The 22,956-nt window shown below is 35.7% G+C and overlaps 1 protein-coding gene across 4 annotated transcripts in view; it reads left to right on the forward strand.

Annotated features, from left to right (window-relative positions):
• LOC106977130 (coiled-coil domain-containing protein 7) overlaps positions 1-22,956 on the forward strand; it is a 144,594-nt gene that overhangs the window by 47,092 nt on the left and 74,546 nt on the right. For all 4 annotated transcript variants that reach the window (XM_053225490.1, XM_027073763.2, XM_015074644.3 and 1 more), the window contains 5 exons: positions 1,287-1,307; positions 1,642-1,674; positions 11,296-11,462; positions 13,275-13,336; positions 14,414-14,470. In XM_053225490.1, coding sequence (XP_053081465.1) covers positions 1,287-1,307; positions 1,642-1,674; positions 11,296-11,462; positions 13,275-13,336; positions 14,414-14,470 — 340 coding nt within the window. The remainder of the gene's footprint in view (positions 1-1,286; positions 1,308-1,641; positions 1,675-11,295; positions 11,463-13,274; positions 13,337-14,413; positions 14,471-22,956) is intronic.

Genomic DNA, 22,956 nt, shown 5'->3' on the forward strand with positions numbered 1-22,956 from the left:
AGGTTTCCTCAGTAGCTGAGAAAGCCTTTGTTCTCTGGGCTTTTAGTGGTTTAAATAATTGTTGAACTCTGGCTATAATGAATGAGTGAATTGATATATGATGGTTTCCTATCTTCTGAGATAGGAAAGGAGGTTTTGAGAACCTTGGAATCTCTTGATAGTGGAAAGAATGAGTTTATTCCAAGGTAGTGTGCCTCAGTGAACATTAGTTTCTAAATCCTTATGCAACTAAAAATATTTCTCTTCAGACATGGATATTTATTTACTTTGGTATTTTTTGTTGAGGATCTCAGCCCTTTTTGCTTAGATTTTTGATTTCTTATTATTTAGCACAGTGATTCTCAAACTTCAGCATGCAATGGAATCAATTGGAGGGCCAGTTAAAACACAAATTGCTGGCCCTACTCCCAGAGTTTTTGATTCAGTTGGCTGGGATGCGGCCTAAGAATTTACATTACTAACAAATATGATTGTTTAGGTGATGCTGATGCTCTTGGTTTGGGGACTACACTTTTTGAACTATTGATTTAGTGTTAGTATGGCAAAAAAAATATTTAGACTAGTCTGATTTTTCACTTAAGTAACTTTTTTTTCCTGCCCTAATGAATGTAGTAATTTTTTTTTAACAATGTAATTCAGAACTTTTATCTGGATGTGATAGAATGGGCTTTTGTGTGTGTGTTTCAAATGTAATCATTTAAACATTATATTTTCTAAGTGGTAAATATTGGTATTTAGGATTGTGTGATTCATTTTGGATATTCAGTTTCTGTCACAGTTTCCCAAACCAGTTGTATGCATTTCCTATTAAAAATATCAAGTAGTAGTATAATATTTTGTATCTCAATTTTTAGGCCCTTCAACAGAGCAAGTTTTACTGAAGACATAATGTTCTTATGATAATGCTTTTCATTATTATACTCTATGCTTTATGAAAAAAATACTCTATGCTTTATGAAAAAAATCTCTTCCAAGAGGAATCTTAATTTTATTCCTTATTTATATTAACTAATATATGAAATAAAAAATGTACATTATTTTTGGGTATCATACTATATATCTATAATGGTGGACAGTTTTCTAGAACTGAGTTGTCTATGCATGATGTACTAAAAACTATATCTGTAATTATAAAAATTTTATCTTGGATTGTAGATTTATAGTTTTATTTTAATAATTTGTATATTTTTCTTATTGAAAATTATAGAGAATTAAATAGTTTATCATATCATAACATAGTGAATAATTTTATATTTAAATGTTTTAATTAAAACTTTATTTTCCAGATTTTGGAATCTCTTTTTAAGGTATGTTCAATATATTACAGTTTAAACCTACTGAAATTATAATACAGAAATACACACTAATGAAGAAGAGGTTTCTAAGTTTTGAGGAAGTAAAAAGAACTCCCAAACTTGCAACTATATAAATTTTAAAATGTTATATTCCAGTTGTATGTTGCAATAGCCCCATTCTGAACCCTAGGATAAATGATGTTTGGTTCATGACTAATATTTGATAGATGAAGTACACACACACACACACACACACACACACACACACACACACACACCTGTACCCACCCACATGTTTGAATAACTTGTCAATAAGTATTTCTTTCTTTCTTTCTTTTTTTTAAAGTGGTTTCAGCTACAGGTCAATCAGATGGAGGAGGTAAGTATAACATTTCTTAATTGTGAATTAAATTGATATTTTGTCTCATTTGAAAATCAATTTGAAATTAGTTAAGATTTTTTGAATAACTATTGTTTATAATCTTTTGACTTAGGTAGAGAAGGAACTAAAGGTTAGAATAAAATGTTTCTCCTTGATTGCACACTACATTCCTGCATGTATCTGAGATGCTCTGAGTTTGACACATTCTTTCTCTTAAAAATAAATAATGGAAATTTAATTATCATTCTTTCCTAATTAATGTAAAAGAGTAAGTGACGAGGAAAAACTTATATCAGCTTAAACCTTTCTCCTGTATTTAAAAAACATGTATGATATTATAATATGCTTACTTATAAAATTTTATATTGGTTTTATTTAAATTTAATGTTATTTTCATAATTTTTTTTATACTTTAGATTTTCAGATGTTTTATGACCATTTTGAAAACTATCGGTCTCTAACCTTAAGGGTTTTTAATTCCATTTTGGGAAAGACTTTATGCTGTTTTTTTTAAGTTTATTTATTTATTTTGAAAGAGAGAGAGGGAGCATGAGTGGAGGAGAGGAAGAGAGAGAGAGAGAGAGGAAGAGAGAGAATCCCAAGCAGGCTCCACACTGTCAGTGCAGAGCCAGACGTGGGGCTTCAACCCACGAACTGTCAGATCATGACTTGAGCTGAAGTTGGATGCTTAACCGATTGAGCCACTCAGGCACCCCCAGGCAACTCATTCTTGAACTAAAAACTTCTGACTTATCAATTATTGCTTTAAATACTATTCTGGCCATTCTTTGACTTCATCAAGACTACTGGTTCATTCATTCCTTTACCTTCCTGCAGTATTTTTTACTTATTTTTCTGTTTAGCTTAGACAGTAGGTACTTAATCACAGTGAATTTCTTAACTTCCTAATATTGTTTACCTCTTTCTCTTTTCATTGCATTTATCTAACACAACTTAAACTTGAATAAATGCAAATATTTACTTTTTGGGCCTTTAGCTTAGTTGTAAAACAATGATGAAGAAAGTGACATGATTATTCAGACATAATTATTTCGAATATTGCCTGGCAATTCTATTGCATTTCTGAAATGAATTTCAATCCTTTTCAGCCATCATCTCAAACCTATATTCCCTCGGTCCCATTTTCATTTACACTCTCAATGAGTCACTTGAAGTGCCTGATATATAAGCCACCGGTTAGAACTCCTAAATTACCAAACAGTTTATTTAAATCCATGCTCATTCACTCCTCCTTTATTCTTATTAAACAAATATTGTTCCTCTTCTTACATAAGACTCATTCTTTTACTTGTTTTGGATCTTATCTTAAGAAATTGATTAATCATTCTCGCATATTAAACTTTTCCTAACCAATTGTGTTCTTCCTTTCAGGTTTTAAATATACTCATGTCTCTCTAATTTGATGCCACATTCCCTCCAATTACTGGCCTATTTCTTTTTTGCCCTTCATAACCAATCTTTAAAAAAAATTGTATGCAAATTTACTCATAAGGGAAATAGTTATTACATTACTGTTGGGTGACTCAGTTGGTTAAGCATCTGACTTTGGCTCAGGTCATGATCTCATGGTTCATGGGTTTGAGCCCCACGTTGGGCTCTGTGCTGACAGCTCAGAGCCTGGAGCCTGCTTTGGGTTCTGTGTCTCCCTCTCTCTGCCCCTTCCCTGCTCACGCTCTGTCTCTCTCTCTCTCTCTCAAGAATAAATAAACATTAAAAAAATTATTGTTTTTTTTTAAATAAAGGCAAAATCAAAGATTTATAAAAGAGAGGAGAGAAAAAGCCTTGAAGATAGTTGAGGAACAATAAAACTAGTTGAGTCTTTTATAAAAAAAATATTAGCTGATAAATTGGCATCTAGTGAAGAGGTTAATCTGGATGTTCTCTCCTTGAAAGAGCCAACTAGGGCTATCAAAAATAATTGGAGTTTTTGTGGATTTTCTATAAAAACTTAACAGTTTAGCTGAGGGCCATACTTTGAAACTTCAGAGCTCATTTTTTTGGCATCAATTTATTATATATACTCTTTTCTTCCAAAGCATTTCTCAGCCTACCCTGATTAGATTCTCTCTCCATAATAAAGAAAACATTCTGTTTGGTTCTACGAAACTTTTATATTGTCAAATTCAATAGGAATTTTCTTTACCTTAGCTATACTTGACATTGTCAATCATTTCGTCATTTTTAAAACACTATTTCTTTGACTTTTGTGAATTATGCTTTCTTGGCTACTGTTTTACCTCTTTAGCTGTTTCCTTTTTAGAACCACCTTTATTTTATAATCAATAAATATTTGAGCGCCTTGAGATTTCATTCTATATCCTCCTTTTTTTTTCTTTACTTTAAACTTACCCCCTAGGCAACCACAACTGGTTTTTCAATTTAAGTGTTACATTTATACTGGCAATTTAGAAATGTACACTTCTTGCTCAAAATCATCCTCTGAACTCCAGATGGGTATATAATTACCTTCTAGACTATTTCACCTCACACCCAATGGATCAAAACCAAGAATTTTTTTACCCTTAAACTTACACTTCTTCCAGTGTTCCCTGTCTCAGTGAATGGTAGTAATATCTATCCAGTTGGGTAAAACAGAAGTGTGGCGATTAACCTTGACAACTTGATTTCTTAATATTCAGTACATTCCTGAGTCCTTTTGATTTTATGTCCTAAATAGCTTTCATATATGTTGATCTTTCTCTATATCTACTATTTACACTTTAGTGCCAGTTACCATCATTTCCAGTATTTCTGAAATCCTGGTGTATGCATTCATATTCACAAGGAGGAACCTTTAGTATAGAACTAAACTTCTGGTCTAGAATTCCAAATTTTTCAGTTTTTAAATCCATAATTAATTATTATGAATAACTACTAAATTTGGTGTGTATTAGATACATTGCCAATGTGTTTGTATTATCTTATGGCTTTTGATGAATGGTTTCTTAAATATGTTTGATGGATCATGTTTAAATATTACCCAGGATACCTGTTCCAAATGCCCATTTCAGAACTCCATGTCAGAGTTCCTGAATTAAAGTTCTTTTTGTATGTGTATAGGTTAGCAATATGCCTTTTTAATAGGAATTCTTTAAAAAATTTTTTTATTCTTTCTTTATTTTTGAGAGAGAGACAGTGAGACAGAGTGCGAGTGGGGGAGGAACAGAGAGAGGGAGACACAGAATCCAAAGCGGGATCCAGGCTCTGAGCTGTCAGCACAGACCCTGACATGGGGCTCGAACTCATAAACCACAAGATCATGACCTGAGCCAAAGTTGGATGCTCAACTGACTGAGCAACCCAGGTGCCCCTTAATAGGATTTCTTAGAGGATTATTGTGTATACTAGCATTTGAGAATCTTGGAATAATCTTGTTTTTATTGCTGACACATTTTATTGATAGTACATGCTGGTGAGGCTAATGCCTGCGGTCATGTTACATCAACAGAGATACATGTTGAAGCCTTCAGAATGTGTGGTGAGCTGCACTAGAGAAATGTAGGATTAGCACATAGGCTATGTGTTTCAGAGCTGTTCTGCTGGAACCTGTGCCAAGTAGGTGTCTTTGATGAAATCTTGTAGCTGATAATCTCATTGTCTATTCCATATTCCTTTAGTTCTGTGATATCATCTCTTCTCCCAGAAAGGACTCATGTTTAAATTGAATTCTTAACAGGAAATGCAATGTATCAGTTAGGGTCTAATCAAAAGATAAAAACTACACTGTAATTTGAATAGGGAAAGTTCAACATAAAGAATTACTAATATAGGAGAATCCCTACCAAGAGGTAAAGGCAACTCTAAAGAATATAGGGATAGAAGATATAAGGAACAGCCTCTATTGATAGGATGGAAGCAAAGTACTTAAAGAAGGAACGAATCTTAATACCCCCATCCTTACCCTGTCCCTAACCCAGGGCTAAGGTCCAGAACTTGTGAAGAAGGAGCAGCTGTCATCACTGAGTTTTCTGGGGTGCCATACTGGTGGAACCAGGACTTACTGGGAAGTTGGTCATAAGGGTGATACATTGGGAAGCCATCCTCTCTGGTACTGGGGAAAGCCATCTTCTGGAGAGGTGCTGTTCCTTTTGCTGTCTCCAAGGGTGGTATGCTGGAAAGATTCCTGAAGGGGTTTCTGCACTGGTAGATTTTGTAAGAAGTTCTAGGAGAAGCTACCTGAGGGAATGAGCCATGCCAGGGACCTTGTGAGGAAGACACCTATGGGGTGGTGCTATTGTAACTTTTTGGAGGTGAGCTCTACTAGGTATACTATGCAGTGCCCTAGGATTAAGCAGAGAGAGATGACAGAACTAGGAAGAAACCTGCTTCTTTTTGTAGTGTCTAGAACTCTCCATTGATAAAGGTTAACATGCTACCTGTCAGAAATGTTCCACTATTGTAAGCACAGCAATGAAGAATGGATTTTTAATTAAAAAAATTTTTTTTAACGTTTATTTATTATTGAGAGACAGAGAGAGACAGAGCATGAGCAGGGGAGGGGCAGAGAGAGGAGGAGACACAGAATCCCAAACAGGCTCTAGGCTCTGAGCTGTTAGCACAGAGCCTGACGTGGGCTTCAAACCCACAAACCGCAAGATCATGACTTGAGCTGAAGTCAGATGCTTAACCAACTGAGCCACCCAGGTGCCCCGATTTTTAATTTTTTTTAAGTTTATTTATTTTGAGAAAGAGAGAGAGAGAGAGGGAGAGAATGAGAGAATGAGCAGGGGAGGGGCAGAGAGAGAGAGAGGGAGATAGAGAATCCCAAGCAGGCTCCACACCATCAGTGCAGAACCCGATGTGGGGCTCAAACCCATGAACTGCAAGATCATGACCTGAGCTGAAATCAAGAGCTAGTTATTTAACCGACTGAGCCACCCAGGCATCCCTAATTTTTTTTAATGTTTATTTGTTTTTGAGAGAGACAGAGTGTGAGTGGGGGAGGGGCAGAGAGAGAGGGAGACAGACTCCGAAGCAGGCTCCAGGCTCTAGGCTCTGAGCTGTCAGCACAGAGCTCAACATGGGGCTCAAACCCATGAACTGTGAGATCATGACCTGAGACGAAGTCGGATGCTTAAACTGACTGAGCCACCCAGGTGCCCCAAGAATGGATTTTTATTTTATTTTATTTTTTATTATTTTTTAGTACAATATATTTTATTATATTATTATGAAGCCCTTGTTTTACCAGCCTATTCAGTGGAGACAGCAAAACTGGACAGTCAAGCTTATGAAGATATGTAAGAATCCTCTTTTTAAAAAATGTTTATTTAAATTTTATGAATTCTTTATTTTTTCAATTTATTTTTTTAAAATTTATTTATATAAAGTGTTCTTATCTTATTTGGCCATTCTTTATATATAATTTATTGTCAAGTTAGCTAACACACAGTGTATACAGTGTGCTCCTGACCTCAGGGGGAGATTCCTGTAATTCATCACTTACATACAACACCCAGTGCTCATCCCAACAAGTGCCTTCCTCAATGCTCATCACCCATTTTTCTCACCCACCTGACCCCCCCCCACCCCCATCAACCCTCAGTTTGTTGTCTGTATTTAAGAGTCTTATGGTTCCCCACCCCCCGTAACTATTTTTTTTTTCTTTCCTTTCTCCCATGGTCTTCTATTAAGTTTCTCAGATTCCACATATGAGTGAAAACATGGTATCCATCTTTCTCCTGACTGACTTATTTCACTTAGCATAATACCCTCCAGTTCCATCCATGTTGTTGTGAATGGCAAGATTTCATTCTTCTTCATTGCTGAGTAGTAGTCCATTGTATATGTACGCCACGTCTTCTTTTTCCATTCATCAGTTTATGGACATTTGGGCTCTTTCCATAATATGCTATTGTTGATAGTCCTGTGGTAAACGTTGGGGTACATGTGCCCCTGTGAATCAGCACTCCTCTGTCCTTTGGATAAATTCCCAGTAGTGCAATTGCTGGGTCATAGGGTAGTTCTATTTTTAATTTTTTGAGTAATCTTCACACTGTTTTCCAGTTTGCATTCCCACCAACAGTGCAAGAGGGTTCCCGTTTCTCCACATTCTTGCCAACATGTGTTGTTTCCTGAGTTGTTAATTTTAGCCACTCTGACTGGTGTAGTTTTGATATATATTTCCGATTATTAGTGATGTTGGACATCTTTTCATGTGTCTGCTAGCCATCTGGAAGTCTTCTTCGGAAAGTGTCTATTCACGTCTTCTTCCCTGGAATAAGTTTCATCCTTCTTCACTGGATTATTTGTTTTTGGATGTTGAGTTTGGTAAATTATTTAAAGATTTTGGATACTAACCCTTTATCTGATGTGTCATTTGCAAATATCTTCTCCCATTCCACTGGTTGCCTTTTAGTTTTGTTGATTCTTTCCTTTGCTGTGCAGAAGCTTTTTTTTTTTTTTTATTGATGAGATACCAATAGTTCATTTTTGCCTTTATTTCCCTTGCCCTCAGAGACATGTCAAATAAGATGTTGCTGTGGCCGCGGTCAAAGAGGTTGTTGCCTGTTTTCTCCTCTAGGGGTTTTGATGATTTCCTGTCTCACGTTTAGGTCTTTCATCCATTTGAATTTATTTTTGTGTATTGTGGAAGAGAATGTTCCAGTGTCATCCTTCTGCATGTTGCTGTCTAGTTCTCTCAGAATCTTGCTAAAGAGACTATCTTTTTTCCATTGGATACCCTTTCCTGCTTTGTCGAAGATTAGTTGGCCATACATTTGTGGGTCCAGTTCTGGGTTTTCTGTTGTATTCTATTGGTCTATGTGTCTGTTTTTGTGCCAATACCATACTGTCTTGATGACTACAGCTTTGTAGTAACAGGCTAAGGTCTGGGATTGTGATGCCTCCCCCTATGTTTTTTCTTTTTCAACATTACTTTGGCTTTTTAGGGTCTTTTCTGGTTGCATACAAATTTTAGGATTGTTCTAGCTCTGAGAAGAATGCTGGTGCTATTTTGATTGTGTATTGAATGTGTAAATTGCTCTGGGTAGTATGGACACTTTAACAATGTTTGTTCTTGCAATCCATGAGCAGGGAATATTTTTCCATTTCTTTGTGTCTTCAATTTCTTTCACAAGTGTTCCTTAATTTTCAGAGTACAGATCCTTTACTTCTTTGGTTAGGTTTATTCCCAGGTATTTTATGGTTCCTGGTGCAATTGTAAATAGATCAGTTTCTTTATTTCTCTTTCCAATGCTTCATTATTGGCGTATAGAAATGAGACCTATTTCTGTACATTGATTTTATATCCTGCAAGTTTGCTGAATTCACGTACCAGTTCTAGCAGCTTTTTGGTGGAGTCTTTTGGGTTTTCCATATAAAGTATCATGTCATCTGCAAAAAGTGAAAGGTTGACTTCTTCTTTACCAATATGGATGCCTTTTATTTCATTTTGTTGTCAGTTGTAGCTAGGACTTCCAACACTATGTTAAACAACATTGGTGAGGGGTGCCTGGGTAGCTCAGTCGGTTAAGTGTCTGACTTCAGCTCAGGTCATGATCTCATGGTTTGTGAGTTCAAGCCCTGGGTCAGGCTCTGTGCTGACAGCTCAGAGCCTGGAGCCTGCTTCAGATTCTGTGTCTCCTTCTCTCTCTGCCCCTCCCCAACTTGTGCTCTCTCTATGTCTCTCAAAAAATAAATAAATGTAAAAAAAATTAAAAAAAAACCAACATTGGTGAGAGTGGACATCCCTGTCATTTTCCTGACCTCAGGGAGAAAGCTCTCAATTTTTCCCCATTGAGGATGATATTAGCTGTGGGCTTTTCATATATGGCTTTATGATGTTAAGGTATGTTCCTTCTATCCCAACCTTTTGGGGGTTTTTATAAGGAAAGGATGCTGTATTTTGTCAAATGTTTTTTCTGCGTCTATTGACAGGATCATATCGTTCTTATCCTTTCTTCTATTAATGTGACGTATCACATTGATTGATTTGAAAATATTGAACCAGCCCTGTAGCCCAGGAATGAATCCCACTTGATCGTGGTGAATAATTCTTTTTAATAGACTGTTGAATGCAATTTGCTAGTGTCTTGTTGAGAAGTTTTACATCCATTTTCATCAGACATATTGGCCTGTAATTCTCCTTTTTTGTGGGGTCTCTGTCTGGTTTGGGAATCAAGGTAATGCTGGCTTCATAGAATGAATCCAGAAGCTTTCCTTCCGTTTCAATTTTTTGGAACAGCTTGAAAAGGATAGGTATTAACTCTGCTTTAAATGTCTGGTAGAATTCCCCTGGGAAGCCATCTGGCTCAGGACTCTTATTTATTGGGGATTTTTGATAACTGATTCAATTTCTTTGCTGGTTATGGGTCTGTTCAGATTTTCTTTCTTCCTGTTTGAGTTTTGGCAGTGTGCGGATGTCTAGGACTTTGTCCATTTTCCGGGTTGTCCAGTTTGTTGGCATATAATTTTTCATAGTAAGAATGAATTTTTAGATGAGAGTTAATAAATTGATAACTGTGGCTGATTGCTACATCACTTTTTAGATCCATTTATGATGGTTTTAGATTCCATTTATGATTTGGCAATGTATCTTATATACCAAATTATGTCCTCTTTGGGATCCTGCCTTTGTCCATAGAGTTTCCATACATCTCTTCCAGTTGTCCTGTATCCCCCAGTTTCAGACTTCCAGAACATTGCCCAGTGTTTACTTCTTGCTGTTATATCCTAATTCCATTTCAAGTAGCCATTACTAAAATGTCTCTTTTAAATTCCCATTGCTAGAATTTCTCTTTGCTAGGTTTTAGGACTATGCCTTGACTACTACTACTTTTTTTTTTCTTTTTAGCTTTCCCTCACATCATAAGGGTCAGAGGTATATGTGTGGGTGGATCTCTGCTATTCTGAATTTTTTTTTTTTTTACCTCCATTGCTACTCTGATTGCTTATGTCTCCACATGTTAGCTGTTTGATATTTCTTTCATTTTTTTTATTTTTTATTTTTGTTTGTTTTGTTTTTTTGGATGGGGGGGCATTCATCTTGATGAACTTTCTTTAAATAGACTTATTGTCTAGAATACCAGTTATGGTCTATCATCTTATTCTATGGATCCTATTGATTCTCCTGACTGCTCATTATTCTGTAGCTTGGTCTGTTCAAAAAGTCTTGAGACATCCAAATGGGTCTCAGTTTTCCACATACAGATGGAAGAATGCCAGTTTCATGGACTTATATATTAACTTCTGGGAGTTAGTAGTAGAAAGTATTGCTTTTGAGAGCAAATTACTGTATTTCCATATTTATCACAGGTAAGAGTATTCTTAAAAAGGATTTTGGGAAATCAATTATTTTAGAATTCTCTTGTAAATATTTTGAATTACCGTTAATTATTCTGCTACAATTGTTATTGAACTTGCTTAAAATTCTCCTATATTAAGGATTTGAGTTTTGACATGTAAAAGTCAATACTTAACTATAATTCTGTTGCTAGATAATTACTCTTAAATTATATTTATAAAATATTATTATTTCATTGTAGTTATAGATAAAATATAAAAATTATGTAACTTGTAAATAAAATGATGACATTTCTTTGAGATATAGTTGCAAAATGGGTATTTCTTAAGTAACTGGCTAATTTTATGTTTTAGATAAGTAAAGATCAAAATTTTTTAGAAACAGAGTTTCCAGCACCTGACAAAACAGTCACTTTAAGCCTTGCACAAGTAGTAAAGCAGGTGCAAAAACTAGAAGAACTGAAAAATCGTCTTAAACAAGAGTCTTTATACTCCTTGAAAGCCTTGTTGTCTAAACCCAAGTAAGTAAAATATAAGAGTTAATAGAATTCAAAACAATAAGAGTGGGTATAAAGTAGTAACACATGTAATGGTTCAGATATTGTGCTGTATGTAGTTTCTAAATCATATCAAATAGTATACTCAGCTTGCTCCTATTTGAAATTTTTGACAGTTTGAAGTGGCACCGGAAAATCAGTAGTCACTAGTCACATCTAGCTACTAAAATTGAAATTCAGTTCAATTTTATTAAAAAGTCAATTCTGCATTCATACTATCCATATTTCAAATGCTTAGTAGCCACATGTGGCTGTTGCTAGAAAGTTCTGTTGGAATGGCTGGCTTAAATATCTGGCTTTTAAAATATTCTCTCAGTTTGATTATGTAGCTTCTATAGTAAATAGGAAACTAAGATAAAGTTATTTATGAACAGCATCATTAAAAATTTCATAGGGATAGGGATATGTTCTAAAGAAAAATTCTCTACTTTCTAGTTGTGGAAAGCCTTTTTTTTTTTGACAGATGGGAGAAAGATTCAAATGATTGATTACAATGATACTCCTATTATCTGACTTTTGATATTTGAGGTTTATCTGTCTTGAATTTAATAGATGACTAAATTATTATCATGGAATACCTTTTAGGACTTTTTTTTCCCACCTCACATAGTTACTTTTTTTGTGTGTGGTGAAAACACTTTAAGATTCACTCTTAGCAAATATGAAGTATACATTAATATTGTTAACTGTAAACAGCATGCTATACATTAGATGTCTGACATATTCAACTTTTGTTATTTTGTTATTTTATTTTTTGTTTTAATTCCAGTATAGTTAACATACATCATTATATTAGTTTCAGGTGTACAAAATAGTGATTTAGCAGTTCCATACTGGTGCTTATCATGACAGATGCACTCCTTAATCCCCATCACCTATTTTACCCATCCCTCCTCTCACTTCCCCTCTTACAACCATCAGTTTGTTCTCTATAATTAAAAGTCTGCTTTTTAATTTGTCTTTTTAGCTTCCCCCCCCCCTTTTTCCCATTTCTTTGTTTCTTTTTTTTAAAGTTTATTTTGAAAGAGAGTGTGAGTGGGGGAGGGGCAGAGAGGGAGAGAGGATCCCAAGGGGCTCCATGATGTCAGTGGGGAGCCTGATGTGGGGCTCAGTCTTACCAACTGGGAGATCATGAACTGAGCTGAAATCAAAAGTCAGACTCCTAACTGACTGAGTCACCCAGGGGTCCCTGTTTTGTTTCTTAAATTCTACATATGAATGAAATCAGAGGGCACTGGGGTTGCTCTTGGCAAGAAGGCAGGGCAAACAGCCTGTGGACATACAGCGTGGAAACAGTGATCTGAAGAGCACTACTTTCTGAGATATGTACTCTAATATCCCAATTTTAATAGATGAAGAAACTAAAAGTCAGAGGCATTAAATAACTTACCCAAGGTCATATAATTAGTAAGTGGGAAAGACAAGTTTTGAGCCAAGCAGCTTGTCTCTAGAACTTGTGCTCTTAACAATTTCACCATTAAAATAAATATCCTATTTTTATTCAATTTACTTTTGCTATTTTTATTAAGATTGTTGTTGATATACCTAATTATATTCATGGAATACATAGAATTTTTAGAATTACATAATGTGACTTTTATACTTATTTGCTTGGTACTAATTAATTTACCTTACTGTCTGTGAATAAAAGTTAAAAAATATGTTAAATTTTATTTTACAAACTGTATAATATCTAGAGCATATATTCTATTTATTAAGTGTAAACTCTTATTCTTTGGTAATAAATACATGTTGTATTTATTGAAATTTAAACAGGCATAGTGAAAATTTACCAGGAGCATTACAAAGTTATGAAACCATACAGCAGATAATTGAAGGTGATAATATTTTATACATGTTTAGCATTATAAGTTTTTCTATATTACATTAACATTTGAGACTTAGTTTAAAAATTTATATCCATAAAATTATATAATAGTAAATTTAAAGATATATTCAATAGTGAGTTTGATATTTTCAATAAAAGTTATTATGTTTCAGATTCTGGGAGTTGTACAAAACGAATAAACCTTGGTTGTTACCACCATAAAATACACAATGCAGTAAGGACACAAGCACATTATGTATCATTTTAATATAGTGTAATACATGAGAATGCATGATAAAGGTTATGTATAATTTTCAGTGAATCCACAGAGAGCCAGTTTGTTCAACCTGAGGGAGTTGGAAAGATTTTATGCAACTGTAAAGGACAAAGGATCCTTTGTCCTTTACATAATAGGATCTAGTCAAATGAAGAAGGGAGATAATCTGGTTTTTTACGAAGAAGACCTAGTATGAGCAAAGAGCATGAATAGGGAATTGCAAGTGGAATGGTATTAGAATTTGAAGCTAGAAGGTAGGGATAAGGTAAGAGAGAGCCTAGTCAGAGGGATCGGATGCTGTGCTAGGGAACTTTTTTTTCCTCGTATATACTAGGGAATCACTGAAGACTTTTTGTAAGAAAGTGACATTGTTGGATTTAATTGTAGACAGATTATTCTGGCCACATTGTAGAAGCTATGTTTGGGGACTAGGTATAGGGAAGGGAAGTTATTGCTGTGTTTTAGATGTGTGATAAGTTCTTATATGAGAGCATAAATAAACAAGAATCGGGGTAGATTTGAGAAAATTTACTGGTAAAATTGGGAAAACTTGGTGATTAGATATGAAAGGAAGGGAGATTAAATCATGGTAACATTAATTAAAAGAATGTAAGAGGAACAAGTGTTGTTGAGAAAATGATGAGTTTATATTACTCAATTGTTACATACATTCATTCAGATATTACCATTTGGTGCCTGATTAGGAGGCTTTCCACTGTTGGGATCTCTATTGTTTTTCTTAGAGTTTTCTTTAAACTCAATATGTATAATTGATATATTAAACATATGACAAATTTACTGTTATTTCAGAATTCATAAAAACCCACCCAACTAAAGAATTTATAGATGTTTCTGCAACTGATCCACGTAAGTTTCCACTCATTTAAACATTATTGTGTTAACAACTTGTGTCAAGTGCATTAATTTCTATAGTTTTCTATAATTTAAAGTTATTATGAAAGTAATAACATAGAGTCCCTGGAGTTTGGAGCCATACAGTTGAACTGACTATCAAGCAAGTATTGAAATTCCTAATTAAGGCTACATGCTACAAAAAATAGACTCATTTTTGAGGACGGAGGATTTAAAAACAATTTTTTTTATGTTTATTTTTGAGAGAAAGAGCATTAGCAGGGGAAGGGCAGAGAGAGGGAAACACAGAATCCAAAGCAGGCTCCAGGCTCTGAGCTGTCAGCACAGAGTCAGACACAGGGCTCATACTCATGAACCTTGAGATCATGACCTGAACCGAAGTCAAGCACTTAACCGACTGAGCCACTCAGGCACCCCAAGGGATGGAGGAGTTTTGGTTGTGATTAGAGTATGCTGCTGAAATGTTTCAGGTGTGCCAAGCTTTTGAGATGGAACGGCAATAAACTTAAAAGGTCATTTGTAGATTTTGTTTCTGTGAATTATAGATCAACTCATATGCACTAATTCTTTGATAACAGCTGAGTACCAATTGGTTCATGAATATAAAGAGCTGCTAGAACTGCTCTGTTGAACTTCTGACTACTTATCAACAGAAAGGAGAAATTACCTTGCTTATGTCAAGATACTAGAAAGAATTTTGAAACAATGATGTAATATATGCTGTAGAGTACAATGTATATTATAAGCTAGAAAATAAAACTTGCGTAGAAAAGGTTGACAGGAATCCTGTTCTCTTTCCACTTCGGCTTGAAACCGTAGTGTTGCCATATTTAAACCAAAGGCTTTAATTCAACAGTGATTAATTCTACAGCTTGATTCTACAGTGCTCCCAAATTCTGTAGAGACCTTTGATCCAAAAGTACTGACTGACTACATGAGTAGAAAGCTATCTAGAGCTTTGGAGTGGGTAGTGAAAGTTTCTTTTTACATCCAGGAAAACTCTCTGCACATCTCAAGGGCTGTCTTTCTGAATCTGTGCAGCTGTCTTCTCTCTAATACTGTGTCCTGTGAATTCTAGCTGCTTTGGGCTTCCAAAAATCTAAACTTTGTCTCTGAACCGCAGGAGAGCAGTAGACTCTGGGTCCCCCTTCCTTATGCTGTGGCCTGGAAACTTCAGGAAGTAAGATGGGGTTATCAAAGGGCTCTGTTCCTTTCTTTTCCTTCTGCTTGTTTTCCAATGTCTGAATATTGCTGTTTTACATATTTTCCCCCAAGATTTTAATTGGCTTAAGGTGAAAGAATAATTCTAGTCCCTGATGCTCCTTCATGGACAAAAACAGAAGTCTCTATGCCCACATATAGGCTGATTGGAACACATCCTCTAACCACAAAACCAAAAGAATTAAATATAATAGAAGTGTTACTGATTACTTAAATGTTCTCCTTTTGTCTGTCTCTGTCTCTTCATTCATTTATTTAATTGAGGTATAATTGACATACATTACATTAGCGTCAAGTATGTGATATTTGTATAATTTGCAAGATGATCATCACAATAAATCTAGTTAGATTACAAGAAGTTTTTGTTCTTGTGATGAGAACTTTCAAGATCTACTCTCTTAACAACTTTCAAATATGCAATACAGTATTACTAACTATAGACACCATCTGTACATTATATCCCATAACTTATTTCATAACTGGAAGTTTGTACCTTTTGACCTCTTTCACCCATTTTTCCCACCCCACCTCCACCCCCCATTCAACATACATATATACATGTTCAACACACATATATGTTCTGTGTATCTATGAGCTATCTTTTTCCATGACAGCTGCCTCAGTCCCTGGGCCCCTTTAGTATAAATATGCTTTCTCTCAGTATTATTCAGTTTTACTTGTATATGCTCTCTTTTTCTGCTAAGTGTACCCTTTTCATATTCTCTGGCCAAACTTTATTCTCTTCCCATTCTCTAAATTTGATATCATAGCCTAATCAACAAGGCAAAAGTTATCTTTGTATTCCACTCTGTGTTTATACTATTTAACTTTGATATTGCTTCATTTCATAATTAATGAAATTTATTTCTTTACAGCAGTTTTAGGTTTATGGAAAACTTGAGCAGAAAGTACAGAGTTCCCATATACCCATTCTCTGCTGCCTACTCTCTGCACAGTTTTATTAACATTTTTCATTAGTGTGCTATATTTGTTAAAATTGATGAACCAATACAATACAATATTAATACAATATTATTAATTAAATTCCAAGCTTACATTGGGTTCAATCTTTGTGCTATAGAGTTCTATAGGTTTTGACAAATGTATAGTGTCATGTATCCACCATTACAATATCATACAGACAGGTTTCACTGCCTTGCATCACATGTTCTACCTATTTATTTCTCCTTCCATCTACCTGAGTCCTTGGCAATCATTAATCTTTTTGATGTCTCTGTAGTATTGCCCTTCCAAGTATGTCATATATTTGGACTCATACAGTCTTTCCTTTACTTAGCAGTATGCTTTTTAAATTTCCTTCTTAATGATTTTTGTGGTTTTATAGTTGATTTATTTTTATTAATGAATAATAATCCATTATATGGATGTACTGTAGTTTGTTTAATCCACTCATCTACTGAAGGACAACTTGGTTGCTTCTGAGTTTTTGCAATTAAAGAAAAGCTGCTAAAAGATTATTTTGTGTGTGTGTGTGTGTGTGTACATGTTTTTCAGCTCATTGGGGTGAATACCAAGGAGTGCAATTGCTGGATCATATAGTAAATGTATGTTTAGTTTTTTAAGAAACTGCTAAACCATCTTGCAAAGGGACTATATCATTTTGTATCCCCACCAGCAATGAGAATAAGAATTCCTATTGACCTATATCTTTGTCAACATTTGGTGTTATCAGAATTTTGGATTTTAGCCATTCTAAAAGTTTTTAGTGGTGTCTCATTGCTCTAATTTGTAATATCTGATTGAGATTTTTTTTTCATACTTTTTTTTGCCATCTTTGGTAAGGCATTTGTTCAGATCTTTTACTAATTTTAAAAATTTATTTATTATTTATTTATTAAAGTTTATTTATTTATTTTGAGAGATGCAGAGACAGTGTGACTAGTGGAGGGGCAGAGAGAGAGGGAGAGAGAGAGAATCACAAGCAGGCTCCACACTATCAGTGCAGAGCCCAAAGCAGGGCTCAAACTCATGAAACTGCAAGATCATGACCAGAGCTCAAGTTGGACGCTGAACTGACTGAGCCACCCAGGCACCCCTAAAATTTATTTATTTAAATTCAAGTTAATTTCACTCTTATGTGGGTCCTGAGAAACTTAACACAAGACCATGGGGGAGGGGAAGGGAAAAAAAAGAGAGGGAGGGAGCCAAACCATAAGACTCTTTTTAAAAAAAAATTTTTTTTTAATGTTTATTTTATTATTTTTGAGACAGAGAGAGACAGAGCATGAATGGGGGAGGGGCAGAAAGAGAGGGAGACACAGAATCGGAAGCAGGCTCCAGGCTCTGAGCCATCAGCCCAGAGCCCGAAGCGGGGCTCCAACTCACAGACCGCGAGATCGTGACCTGAGCCGAAGTCGGACGCTTAACCAACTGAGCCACCCAGGCGCCCCAATAAGAGACTCTTAAAAAAAGAATAAACTGAGGGTTGATGGGGGGTGGGAGGGAGGGGAAAGTGGGTGATGGGCATTGAGGAGGGCACCTGCTGGGATGAGCACTGGGTGTTATATGGAAACCAATTTGATAATAAATTTCATATTAAAAAAAATAAATTCAAGTTAACATACAGTGTAGTGTTGGTTTCAGGAGTAGAACCCAGTGATTCATCACTTACGTATAACACCCAGTGCTCATACCAACAAGTGCCCTCCTTTATACCCATTACTTATTTAGCCTGTTCCCCACCCATCTCCTCTCCAAAAACCCTCGGTTTGTTCTCTGTATTTAAGAGTCTCCTATGGTTTGCCTCCCTCTGTTTTTATCTTGTTTTTCCTACCCTTTCCCTGTGTTCATCTGTTGTGTTAAATTCCAAATATGAAATCATAAAAATTGTCTTTCTCTGCCTGATTTATTTCACTTAGCATAATATACTCTAGTTCTGTCCTCACACCAGTCAGAGTGGCTAACATAAAAAATGCAAGAAACAACAGGTGTTGGCAAGGATGTGGAGAAAGGGGAACCCTCTTGCACTGTTGGTGGGAATGCAAACTGGTGCAGCTGCTCTGGAAAACAGAGTAGAGGTTACTCAAAAAATTAAAAATAGAACTAACTACCTTATGACCCAGCAATTGCAGTACTAGGAATTTATCCAAAGGATACAGGAGTGCTGATTCCTAGGGGCACATGCACCCCAATGTTTATAGCAGCTCTATCAACAATAGCCAAAGTATGGAAAGAGCCCAAATGTTTATCAACTGATGAATGGATTAAGAAGATGTGGTATATATACACAATGGAATACTACTCAGTGATGAAAAAGAATGAAATCTTGCCATTTTCAACAACGTGGATGGAACTGGTGGGTATTATGCTAAGGGAAATAAGTCAGAGAAAGATGGATATCATATGATTTCACTTATATGTGGAATTTAAGAAACTTAACAGATGAACATATTTGTATGGAACCACAAAAGACCTTGAATGGCTAAAATAATCTTGAAAAAGAAAAGCAAAGCTGGAGGCCTCACAATTCTAGGCTTCAAGTTATATTAGAAAGCTGTAGTGATCAAGGCAGGATGGTACTGGCACAAAACTAGGTCAGTGGAACAGAATAGAAAACCCAGAAATGAGTCCACAACTATATGGTCAACTGATCTTCAACAAAGCAAGAAAGAATATCCAATGGAAAAAAAATTCTCTTCAACAAGTGGTGTTTGGAAAACTGGACAGCAACACACAAAGAATGAAACTGGACCACTTTCTCACAACATAAACAAAACCAAATTCAAAATTGAATGTTTGGTTTTTTAACTCAATATTTACATTACATGAAAATAGTTTATATCTCCATTTTTAGGTCTTGGTTTTTTGCAATGTTTTATAGTTTTTAGAGAAAAGTTCTTGTAGTGTTTCATTAAATTTATCTGTAGGAGCTTCATTTTTTGGATACTAGTGAAAATGAAATTAGAAAAATATTTTTCCAAGTTGGAAGACTTATTATATATCTGTAATAGTTAAGATAGGGAAAGAAAGACAAGTAAGCCAACTGAATAGCATTGAAGCCCCAAATCAGACATAATGCATTTAGGTATGTGATATGTAACAAAGGTGGCATTACAGATAAGTTGAGAAAACATGGGGTTTTCAATAAGTGGTATTATGATAATTGATATGTATATGGGGAAAATAAAGTTGGAGCACTCCCTCATAGCATATTTGAAAATTAACTCCATGTCATTAAACACCTACATATGAAAGGCAAAAGTTTACATATTTTCTTGGATTATTTACAAGAATATCCTCATTACTGTGTGGTAAGAGAATGGCTTTTAATACTAGACATAAAAGTACCAGTCATAAGGGATAAATTTGATAAAATTGACTATGTTAAAATTAAAAATTTGTTTGTCAAGAGATACCATCAGGAAAATTTGAAATAAATCGTAGTGGAAAAAGAGATTTTGATTACCTGAAACTGTTGAATGATTAGCATACAGAAGACATAAGGAATTGTTATAAATCCAGAAAAAATGACAATTATCTTTTGGATAAATAGGAATTTAACCAAATAATAAATCCAGATATCTAAGACCGAATAATCGAGGAATTGCAAACTAACCACAATGGGAAACTGTTTCATACCTCTCAAATTGTCAAAAATTAAAAAGTGTAACAATGTTAAGTGTTAACAAGGGTATATACCAACAGGAACTCTTCATACGCATAACTTTGAAAAATAGCTTTTCTTTAATTAAGTTGCAGATGTGCATACCCTTAGACTCTTTTTTCATAGCCTTATTGATATATAATTGCATATAACATTGTATAAGTTTAAGGTAATCAAAATGACTTGATACACATATATTGCAAAATGCTTACTGCAATATGGGTAGTTTATTTATCCTGTATCTCTTATAATTACCATTTTGTTGTTGGTGTTGTTTTGGTGAGAACATTAAAACTCTACTCTCATTGCAGCTTTCAAGTATACAATACAGTATTAACTCCTGTCAGCATGTTGTATATTTGATTCTCAGAACTTATTCATATTATAACTGAAAGTGTGTACCCTTTGACCAACATCTCCCCATTTCCCCCATGCCACAGCTCCTGGAAACCACCATTCTATTCTGTTTCTTTTTCAATATTTTATATTCCACATGTAAGAGAGATCATATAGTATTTGTTTTTCTCTTTATGAATTATTTCAGTTAGCATAATGTCCTCAGGGTCCATCTGTGTTGTCACAAAGGGCATAATTTCCTTTTTTATGGCTGAATAATCTTCCATTGAATGTATATGTGTATGTACACACACACACACACACACACACCCCTCACATTTTCTTCATTCATTCATCTGTCTATGGACTTCTAGATTGTTTCCATGTGTTGGCTATTGTAAATAATGCTGCAGTGGGTGTGGGAGAGCAGATGTCTCTTTGAGACAGTGATTTCATTTTATTTGGATATATACCTAGAAGTAGTAGGATGGCTGGATTATACAGTAGTTCTATTTTTAATTTTTTGAGGGACCTCCATACTGTCTTCCATTGTGGCTATGCCAGTTCACATTCCCACCAACAGTACACAGTGTTCCTTTTTCTGCACACCTCACCAACAACTGTTACCTCTTGTCTTTTAGATAATAGACATTCTGACAGGTGTGAGATGATATCTTACTGTTGTTTTGATTTACATTTCCCTGATGGTTAATGTTGTTGAGCACATTTTCAAGTACCTGTTACCATTTGTATGCCTTTGGAAAAATGTCCATCCAGGTATTCTGTCCATTTTTTATTGGATTAAAAAAACATATTTTGGATATTAACTTCTTACCAGATATATGGTTTGCAAACATTTTTCCCTTCCTATAGCATGCCTTTTCATTTTGTTGATGTTTTCCTTTGCTGTGCAGGAACTTTTTAGTTTGATGTAGTCCCACTTTTTCTTGTTTATTTATTTCACGATATTTTTCAACTCCAAAATTTCTATTTTTTAAATGACTTATATGTTTGTTGACTGTCTCATTTTTCTCTTGTATTATTTTATATCATGAAATTGCTTATATGTGTTCTCTTGTAGCTCTATGAGCATCTTCAGAAAAATTATTTTGAGTTCTTTGTTGGGCAAGTCCTATATCTTTATTTCTTTGGGGCCAATTACTGGGGATTTACTATATTCCTTTGGTGGAGTCATGTTTTCCTGATTCTTTGTGGTTCCTGTATTCTTGCATAGTTGTCTACACATTTGAAGAAGCAGTTAGCTGTTTTAGATTTCATGGACTGAGTTCAGTAAGGAAAGATCTTCAACTGCAGGTGGGGGGATGCTGAAGAGTGTCATGACCCATGTCTAATGGTGTGGGGCAAATGAGGGGGCATGTGGCAGAACCAGGTCTCAAGTATTGTGATTTGCCAGCTCAAGCCATTTCAGCCCACAGCATCAACAATTTCATGGTCTTTGGCAAATATTACAGGGGTCTGCAGAGACTTCAGAGGCTCTTGAGGTCCTTAGCATTGTTTCTAGGGTCAACTGCAAGGGACCAGAGCAATCAGTGATTTGGCCAGAGCTGGTGGTATACACAATCTTGGCCAAGGGCCTCAGCAGGTGTGTGTGTAGTGGCAGTGGCCAGTTGTAAAAACATAGGTAGCAGTGGGGGCCAGGGAAGACATCCAGGGCTAAGCCAGTTGTGGGCACACAGATAGCTTGGGGAACCTGACTGTCTGTGTGCACTACTATGGCTTCTGGGTTTTTTATAGCCATACAGCAGTGGAGGCTGGTAATAGGCTAGGGGTCTGTGGATAAATAGTTGGAGGGTTTAGCTACAGGTGAATGCAGTGGTGCAGGACAGTGACAGAAGACAGAGCCTCCTCTACAGAGGCCTGCAAACAGCTGCGAAGATTTGGCTATTGGCAGTGCTCTTCTATGACTGCATAGTCTCCCTCTGGACATGTGCATGGCAGTAGAGGCTGGTGATGGGTTGAGTTGGAAGCATGCAGATGTACGAATGGAGGGGCTAGCCCTGAATGAGCGTATGGTGGTGGATGTTGGCCACGGGGATCTAGGCTGGTATTTTGCACTCCCATAGCCACACAGTCATAGGTTTGCTGCTTGTGTGGTTCTTGGGCTCCAGTGGTGGTGGTAGTAGGTGTGTGTGGTGGGGACTGAGGGGAGACATTAGCCATTGCAAATACCTGTGGGACAAAATCCATTGAAATTTGCGGGGTGTTCTCAGTGGCTGTGCTGGCCATTGGTTTCTTCAGTGATGAAAGCTGCTGTGGTCATCTGTGGAGCAGGTCACGG

This window comes from Acinonyx jubatus, chromosome B4 (genome assembly GCF_027475565.1).
Source record: "Acinonyx jubatus isolate Ajub_Pintada_27869175 chromosome B4, VMU_Ajub_asm_v1.0, whole genome shotgun sequence".
Taxonomy (NCBI): Eukaryota; Metazoa; Chordata; class Mammalia; order Carnivora; family Felidae; genus Acinonyx; species Acinonyx jubatus.